The sequence below is a fragment of the Mizuhopecten yessoensis genome, unplaced genomic scaffold (assembly GCF_002113885.1).
Source record: "Mizuhopecten yessoensis strain PY_sf001 unplaced genomic scaffold, ASM211388v2 scaffold10975, whole genome shotgun sequence".
NCBI classification, from domain to species: Eukaryota; Metazoa; Mollusca; class Bivalvia; order Pectinida; family Pectinidae; genus Mizuhopecten; species Mizuhopecten yessoensis.
In genome coordinates, this window is record NW_018408815.1 from 88,877 (window position 1) to 98,399 (window position 9,523).

The 9,523-nt window shown below is 38.2% G+C and overlaps 1 protein-coding gene across 1 annotated transcript in view; it reads left to right on the plus strand.

Annotated features, from left to right (window-relative positions):
* The window catches only part of LOC110464229 (multidrug resistance-associated protein 1-like), a 75,810-nt gene that overhangs the window by 23,743 nt on the left and 42,544 nt on the right, over positions 1-9,523 (plus strand). The window contains exons 13-20 of the mRNA XM_021519331.1: positions 1,052-1,198; positions 1,720-1,804; positions 2,383-2,452; positions 4,839-4,965; positions 5,609-5,785; positions 6,060-6,227; positions 7,658-7,859; positions 8,860-8,868. Coding sequence (XP_021375006.1) covers positions 1,052-1,198; positions 1,720-1,804; positions 2,383-2,452; positions 4,839-4,965; positions 5,609-5,785; positions 6,060-6,227; positions 7,658-7,859; positions 8,860-8,868 — 985 coding nt within the window. The remainder of the gene's footprint in view (positions 1-1,051; positions 1,199-1,719; positions 1,805-2,382; positions 2,453-4,838; positions 4,966-5,608; positions 5,786-6,059; positions 6,228-7,657; positions 7,860-8,859; positions 8,869-9,523) is intronic.

Consider the following 9,523-nt stretch of genomic DNA (forward strand, 5'->3'; position numbering starts at 1 on the left):
TGTGGGTTTACCTCATTCTGTATGGGATTTACCCCATTCTATGTGGGTTTACCTCATTCTGTATGGGATTTACCTCATTCTTTGTGGGTTTACCTCATTCTGTATGGGATTTACCCCATTCTATGTGGGTTTACCTCATTCTGTATGGGATTTACCTCAATCTTTGTGGGTTTACCTCATTCTGTATGGGATTTACCTCATTCTATGTGGGTTTTACCTCATTCTGTATGGGGTTTACCCCATTCTATGTGGGTTTACCTCATTCTGTATAGGATTTACCTCATTCTATGTGGGTTTTACCTCATTCTGTATGGGGTTTACCCCATTCTATGTGGGTTTAACCGTTCTGTATGGGATTTACCTCATTCTATGTGGGTTTGCCACATTCTGTATGGGATTTATCCCATTTTATGTGGGTTTACCTCATTCTTTATGGGATTTACCTCATTCTTTGTGGGTTTACCTCATTCTGTTTGGGATTTTCCTCATTCTATGTGGGCTTACTTCATTCTGTAGGAGATCTGTTTCTGTAAGGGGGTCTACTTTATACTGTAAGGACATCTGTGAAGGGTCTGCTTCATTAAAGTCCCTGGAAAGAAAATTACAGGAAAAATACTGGTATCTGTCCCTCTGTATGAAAACAGAAGTTTGTGAAGTGCACCACTGCTTACCTTAAGTGAATTTTATAAAGCTTGGCACATATTATCAATACCTTAGGTAGTTGTAAGCTTGTTATATATTTTTGATTTCAACAATTTTTGGGGCATCTGTTTCTGTTTATAACAAAATTGTAAAAGTACTGCTTTTTGATTTATGCCTGTCTGTAACATTGCTAATTCCTTTCTCTGTCTAAATGAATCATGGTTCACTGATCAGAGCCAGTACAAATAAACTTCAGTCAGAATATGTTAGCCTTGTGGCTTCCTTTTTTCCATGTAAGAGTCAACTTCATTCTGTGTGGTTCTACATCTGTTATGGACCAATTGATATTAATACTAGTCTGCCTCTACAGCCAGTGTATAAGTAAAGAAAATGAACAATTTATTTGCAGGTATCTTTGGTGACCTTTGCTGTATATGTTTTGGTGGATTCCAACAACATCCTAGATGCAGAGAAAGCCTTTGTGTCTCTATCTCTCTTCAACATCCTACGCTTTCCTCTATCCATGCTTCCTCAAGTCATCTCCAGTATTGTACAGGTAAGTAAAGGCCATTTCTAGTATTGTACAGGTAAGTCAAGGTCATATCTAATATTGTACAGGTAAGTCAAGGTCATATCTAGTATTGTACAGGTAAGTCAAGGTCATTTCAAGTATTGTAGAGGTAAGTCAAGGCCATATTTGATTTAAACATATTTTATTGCCGAAACAGACAAATGGATGAGAGACAAGTTCTAACAACTTATAAGCTCTTCTCCATTTGTAAGGCCATACCTAGTATTGTACAGGTAAGTCAAGGTCATTTCTAGTAAAGTACAGGTAAGTCAAGTCCATTTCTGGTATTAAACAGTTAAGTCAAGGTCATCTTTGTTATTGCACAGGTAAGAAATCAAGGTAGTTAAATCAATTAATAACAATAGTATTATTTTAAAATTGATGAAGTATTGACAAATATGTCAAGCAACATCAGGTCTATTATTGCAATATGTTTTTTCATATACCTCAGTAGTCAAGTTTGTAAAACAATTGAACATTAAATTTGAATTGTTTTACCTTTTCAGGTCAGTGTTTCTGTTAAGAGACTCCAGCACTTCCTGGACAATGAACAACTGGACATATTCAGTATAGACAGGGACACCTCTGCTAGTAAGTTCTTATCTTACTCCAGTAATGTACTGATCGTTAACATCAGGCCAAAACGCTAAGTGGCAAAAATGTTTTTTTCTTTAAATGTGAAGCTAAAAGCTTGATTGCTAACATTTTACATGACATGTGTCAAAAATGAAATACATCTGTTGAAATGTATATGATTAATCTTCAGTAAAATCGTTCATGTGCTGTTTAAAAAGATTTGTCATAACTAAAACTACATTAACTTGAAAATGTGAAGTAAATGTTGTAAGGCTACTGTATAAATATGTTGTGTGATATATGTTTTATATGCTGATGATTCTGTCCCTGATAACGTGATAACGTGATATAATAATTAAATTTATCAAGAACAGTAAAATCTGTCCAACTTTATTCTGATTTATCTTCAAATATTTGTTAATCTGTATTATGTTTAAAATATTGAGCAAGTATGTCTAGGTGAAATAAAAAAATGTTATTGTGATCTCATTTGTAATTATCACATTTTTCTTGAAATTCTGATTGAATTAGCTTCACATTTTTAGACCGACTCATCATAACAGCACTTATCGTTGATATATTGTCCACTGTAGAACACTCCATTACCATAGAGAAAGGCACATTTACCTGGGAAAAGGAAACAGAGACCCCCACCCTCAGGGAGTAAGTATATCAGACCAAGACCCCCAACCCCAGACATTATGTATATTAGACAGAGACCCCCACCTTCAGGGAGTAAGTATATCAGACCAAGACCCCCAATCCCAGACAGTATGTATATCAGACAGAGACCCCCACCCTCAGAGAGTAAGTATATCAGACAGAGACCCCCACCCTCAGGGAGTAAGTATATTGGACCAAGACCCCCAATCCCAGACATTATGTATATCAGACAGAGACCCCCACCCTCAAAGAGTAAGTATATCAGACAGAGACCCCCACCCTCAGGGAGTAAGTATATCAGACAGAGACCCTTACCCTCAGGGAGTAAGTATATCGGACCAAGACCCCCAACCCCAGACAGTATGTATATCAAACAGAGACCTCCACCCTCAGGGAGTTAGTATATCAGACTAAGACCCCCAATCCAATACATAATGTATATCAGACAGAGACCCCCACCCTCAGGGAGTAAGTATATCAGACCAAGACCCCCAATCCTAGACAGTATGTATATCAGACAGAGACCCCCACCCTCAGGAAGTAAGTATATCAGACCAAGACCATTACCCTCAGAGAGTAAGTATATCAGACCAACACCCCCCAATCCCAGACATTATGTATATCAGACAGAGACCCCCACCCTCAGGGAGTAAGTATATCAGACCAAGACCCCCCGATCCCAGACATTATGTATATCAGACAGAGACCCCCACCCTCAGGGAGTAAGTATATCAGACCGAGACCCCAATCCCAGACATGATGTATATCAGACAGAGACCCCCACCCTCAGAGAGTAAGTATATCAGACCAAGACCCCCAACCCCAGGCATTATGTATATCAGACAGAGACCCCCACCCTCAGACAGTAAGTATATCAGACCAAGACCCCGATGTTAAGTATATTGACAGAGACCTACAACCTCAGTTAGTGAGTACAAGTCGGCTCAGACCACCCAACCTTCAAAAAGCAGGGTTATCAGGCCAAAACCCCTACAATGTGGCGGTAAGTATATCGGGTAAAGACCCCCACCATCAGACAGTAAGTTTATCAGGTAAAGACCCCCACCATCAGAAAGTAAATTGATCAGGTAAAGACCCCCCACCCTCAGACAGTGAGTTTATCAGGTAAAGACCCCCATCCTCAGACAAGAAGTTTATCAAGTAAAGACCCCTGCCCTCAGACATTTAATTTATTGGGTAAAGACCCCACCCTCAGACATTTAATTTATTGGGTAAAGATTCACCCTCAGACAAGAAGTTTATCAAGTAAAGACCCCTGCCCTCAGACATTTAATTTATTGGGTAAAGACCCCACCCTCTCCCAGACATTTAATTTATGGGTAAAGANCCCCACCCTCAGACAGTATGTATATCAGACAGAGACCCCCACCCTCGGGGAGGAAGTAAATCAGACAGAGACCCCCACCCTCAGGGAGGAAGTATATAAGACCAAGACCCCCACCCTCAGGGAGGAAGTATATCAGACCAAGACCCCCACCCTCAGACAGTAAGTATATCAGACAGAGACCCCCAATCCCAGACATTATGTATATCAGACAGAGACCCCCACCCTCAGACAGTAAGTATATCAGACCAAGACCCCCACCCTCAGACAGTAAGTATATCAGACCAAGACCCCCAATCCCAGACATTATGTATATCAGACAGAGACCCCCACCCTCGGGGAGGAAGTATATCAGACAGAGACCCCCACCCTCGGGGAGGAAGTATATCAGACCAAGACCCCCAACCCCAGGCATAATGTATATCAGACAGAGACCCCCACCCTCGGGGAGGAAGTATATCAGACAGAGACCCCAACCCTCAGACAGTTAGTATATCAGACCAAGACCCCCGACCCCCGCCATTAAGTATATTGACAGAGACCTACAACCTCAGTAAGTAAGTATATCAGACAGAGACCCCCACCCTCAGACAGTTAGTATATCAGACCAAGACCCCCGACCCCCGACATTAAGTATATTGACAGAGACCTATAACCTCAGTAAGTAAGTACAAGTCGACTCAGACCACCCAGACAGTAAGTTTATCAGGTAAAGATCCCCACCCTCAGACAAGAAGTTTATCAAGTAAAGACCTCTGCCCTCAGACATTTAATTTATTGGGTAAAGACCCCACACTCAGACAAGAAGTTAATCAGGTAAAGACTACCACCTCAGATAAGAAGTTTATCAGGTAAAGACTACCACCTCAGATAAGAAGTTTATCAGGTAAAGACTACCACCTCAGATAAGAAGTTTATCAGGTAAAGACTACCACCTCAGATAAGAAGTTTATCAGGTAAAGACTACCACCTCAGATAAGAAGTTTATCAGGTAAAGACTACCACCTCAGATAAGAAGTTTATCTGAATTTTCTTCCCCAGAATTAACCTTGAAGTGCCTGATGGATCCCTGGTTGCTGTGGTTGGATCCGTTGGCTCAGGGAAGTCCTCCATCCTGTCAGCCATTCTTGGGGAAATGGAGAAACTCAAGGGCAAGGCCAATGTCAAGGTTAGCACTTAGTCGTACTAAAGTTCAATCCATTTAAACATTCTTCGGCATGATAGATATCGTGCTACCAAAGTCAAATGCAAATGTTTCTAATGCATATGCATTTTAACTGTTGCTGGCAGTTTAAGGGATTTTGTCTCTCCCATGTTTTTTACATGGCAGAGACAAAATGCAATAGAAAATGATGTCTTCAATGATAATAATTTAATAATAAAGAAGATTGTTATTAATTGAATTTTAACATAAATTAATTTTGTTGAAGTTAATTTTTTGTATAAAAGATAACAAGGTGAACTAAAGTTAAAAAGTTGATTTGATAATTTACAATATATTACTTGGTGGCAGAGAGAATTAGGAGATGATTGTGTTTGGAAGATGTAAAAGACATTTAATTTTGGTCTCACGTTTGGTTAAAATTTTGTAAACCAGTACCAATTTTAACCAATAAAATTCTCTCAGAAAGTTGATGTTGTCTAAATAATCAATCTAAATAAATATATCCTCATATCATATCTTTATATAATAGAAATGTTTTCACTAAAAACATAAGGTTTTATATTGGTTTTTCTGCTGTTCAGAAATGTTTTTTCAGAAGAAATTAATTAATTGCCAACTCTAATTTGTAAAATAATGTGTATTCCAGGGTTCGATAGCATATGTCGCCCAGCAGGCCTGGATCCAGAATGCAACACTGCAGGACAACATCCTGTTTGGCAAGACTAAGTACCAGACAGAGTATTCCAATGTTTTGGATGCATGTGCCCTGAAGACTGATCTGGAAATACTGCCTGCTGGAGACGAGACTGAGATAGGAGAAAAGGTGAGAACATCTTAAATCAGATTTACCTAGTAGGTTTTAACTAAAAATAGTGACATCAGATATTTCGAGATTTTCTATATCATTACTTTTTTTATGTGAAAAAGAAAATAATAATAATAAAGAAATCAACACTTTAAAATTTCAAAGTAACTTTTATTGACTATCAGAAAGAAGCTACCAAAATAACAGAAAACAAATGTTTTCTGAAAATCAGTGAAATATTGAACAGCCATGTTTTCAGTTCGTTTGAGTCCTGATAATGTTTGTTTGATAGGGAATTAACTTGAGTGGAGGACAGAAGCAGCGAGTCAGTCTAGCACGGGCAGTGTACCAGGATGCAGATATCTATCTTCTGGATGATCCTCTTAGTGCAGTCGATTCCCATGTCGGCAAACATATCTTTGATCAGGTGATTGGACCAAGGGGTCTTCTTAAGGAGAAGGTGAGGGCAGGTGCCACATATCGTATTCACAATAAATATGTATTGAAACACACATACACTTTATAAATGTCTTGACTTAACGTCCTGCAAAACAACTTTGTTTTGATAAACCTGCTCAATCCATTTATCAAATCTATCACTTTATCACAAGTTATGCATCTTATGAAATGTCATACCTCTTGTAGGTACGGGTTTGTATCAAACAGAGAAGCCCTGCTTCACCTAAATAACATACTGTAAAGATAACAGATTGGGAAATCTTTAAAGTGTCCTTTTCGTATTTTACACTTTCTGGTTTGACTTTATAACTGCACAACCTTGTTAGCTCACCTGGTTCGAAGGACCAAGGTGAGCTTATGCCATACCGTTGCGTCCATCGTCCGTCCGTACATCAACAATTTCTTTAACGACTTCTTCTTCTTAACCGCTGATTGGAATTTAACTAAATTTGACTGGAAGTATCCCTAGGTGGTGGGGATTCAAAATTGTACAAATGCTGGGGCTGACCCCTCAGGGGGCTGAGGGCGGGGCAAAAGGGGGCAATTTGGTTATATTGCTATAAACGACTTTTTCTGTAGAACTATGCCATGGATATCAATCATATTTGGTCGGAAGCATTCATGTGAGGCAGGGATTCAAAATTGTACAAATGGTGGGNGTCATAACTTTGAAATGGTTATGATCCCCACCCCAAAACTATATATACAATTGTTGGGCATAAAGAGACGAATGCAGTCATGATATTATAATTGATTCCAGGGTCTGCNGCTATAGGTTCTGGCCCCACCCTTGGAGACATAGTCCCTGGGTCATAACTTTGAAAAGGTTAAGATCCCCACCCAAAAACTATATATACAAATGCTGGGCAAAAAGAGACAAATGCAGTCATGATATTATAATTGATCCTGGGGTCTGGCCACAACCCTAGGGACCTAGGTTCTGAGTCACAGCTTGGAAACAGTTGAGTTCCCCACCCCATAACCTTACATAAAATTGCTGGGCATGACAAATCTAATACAGATATGCTACAAGGATTGTCCGTGGGGTCTGGCATATTCCCTTGGATCTCATTTGGAGAATAATTTGTCATGATTGCTATGATATCCAGGTGAGCGATACAGGCCCTCTGGGCCTCTTGTATAACCTTTCATGTTAATGGATTATTATATTCCACAAAGGTAAAGTTTCAGTATATTTACAACCCCATCTTAAATATATACACAAAATGTGTGTCAAACAAATTGGTTACCTTTATTGTCAGGAATATTGATTATCAGCAGTGTTTTGGGAAATGTTTAACCCCGCAAAAATGTTCAAGCTACAACTCTGCCAAATTTGACATTTGAAAATTAAATCACTATACAGTATATGTGTTCAATGAATTAAAAATCTATACTCCTGTTACAGACTCTGTTGACCTTATCTTCCAGACTCGGGTGTTGGTCACTCACGGTATTGGCTTCCTGCCAAAAGTGGACCTGATTGTAGTCCTTGTGAATGGTCAGATCTCTGAGGTTGGGTCATTCCAGGAACTCATCGGTCATGCTGGTGCTTTTGCCGAGTTCCTTAAGAACTATCTGACTGAGGAACTAGACAGTGAAGATGTGGATTTGGATCTGGAGGAAATTGAAGGTGGGTGATTGTTGATTTCATTCCAGTCAGAAGGATAAGAAAAGGAGATGATTTACATAATTCTTCTGTCTTGCTGACAGAAAATACATTTGCTTGTGGTTTGGAGTAAAGAACTTGTATTTCACTCTATATAAAGCATTGTAATGGAATCATGCAGCTCCTTGCTATGTATATCTAGAAGGAAAAATATAATTTACTGAATTACTATATATCATAAAAGTATATGCAGAAACAAATAATACAAATAATTATTATTGTATAAAGAGAGACGAAACAGCTTGTGAACAAGACATCTCACAAACCTCTGATAAGATTGACATTATATTTACAACGTAGTAGTATAACATGAAGTTGTACACCTAAATACACTTAGATGGTCTGCAGTCAATATGGTTTGTTGCACTTGACCACTTTTGAGGTAAAATTCCTGTGTACAAGACATCTCATGAACCCCTCAATGGATTTAGTTTTACACCAAAGTCTGGTAATATTGAGTTCTATATCCTGATTTCATTTTTGTGGTCATCAGTCAAACCTCAGGGGCTAGAGGTCACACTTGTCGACCACTTCTAAAGAAATAGATTGTATTCAAGATATCTCAGAAAGTCTCAAACAATAAATGTGGAAGGCATCACTCTTTCGATCTTTACAGAGACTTCCATCATAGACAATACAAAAATCCATAATTTCACAGACTTGTAACCATAACATTAGTTATATGGACATGATTTTAACTGTAGTAGAATAAAGCTTAGCCACATTTAAGCATGTAAAATTATACATATAACAGGCTTATCAGTATGTACCAAACTGGTGTATATACCCTGGTACTGTAGTTCTTTATGTAAGACTGAAGCAGTCTCCGCTGTAGTGTAAATTAATAGCCTTATTAGAGATTGGAAATTGTTGGAACAAACACCCAAGGTTTTCATGTCTATATGCATTGGTGGAGCATATATTATCTATGTATCAAGTGGCTTGTTTTCTTTTGCTTTTTCAGAACTAAAGAGTAGGTGATATAATGTATCTGTGTTTAACTACTAATGCTTAACCTCTGATTGTATTGTTTGAAGCTAGACCATCAACTTAATGTACATGTCCACTGCACATCAACCTATAATCTAACTCATGTGTTACTTGAGCATTTAATTCTGTTTTGTTTGAGGAATGATTTCCTTATTTACCACAGTTGTGTTTTATTAAAAAAAATTCTTTAACTCATTCACCCCTGAAGACACATTTGAACTCTTCCAATTCAAAGGTTGGAATAGTTCATTATGAAACTTCAGGGGTGAATGAGTTCAGATTATATCAAATGAATTAAAATTGTTCAAAAATCATTGGTAACAAAATACCACTTCAACTGGTGTGTTATGTGTACACCCACGTGTGCAGTATCATAAATGTTTAACATAACTCTCTACACATGCATGATATACATCACAATGTTTTGGAGAAATTGATAACCTGTCCAGATTTAAAGAACATTCCATAGCTAGAAATTAGTTTTTTTCATGAAAGTAATGTGAAACAATGTTTTTCTTTATGGAAAAAATTAAGATAAGGGAAACAATGCAAAATTTTCCAAGAAACCAAAGCTTGAAGATGAGTCTAGTTTCAGACTTGGTATATGTTGGTTTTGTTTCGGTTTTTCAGTTGAAAAC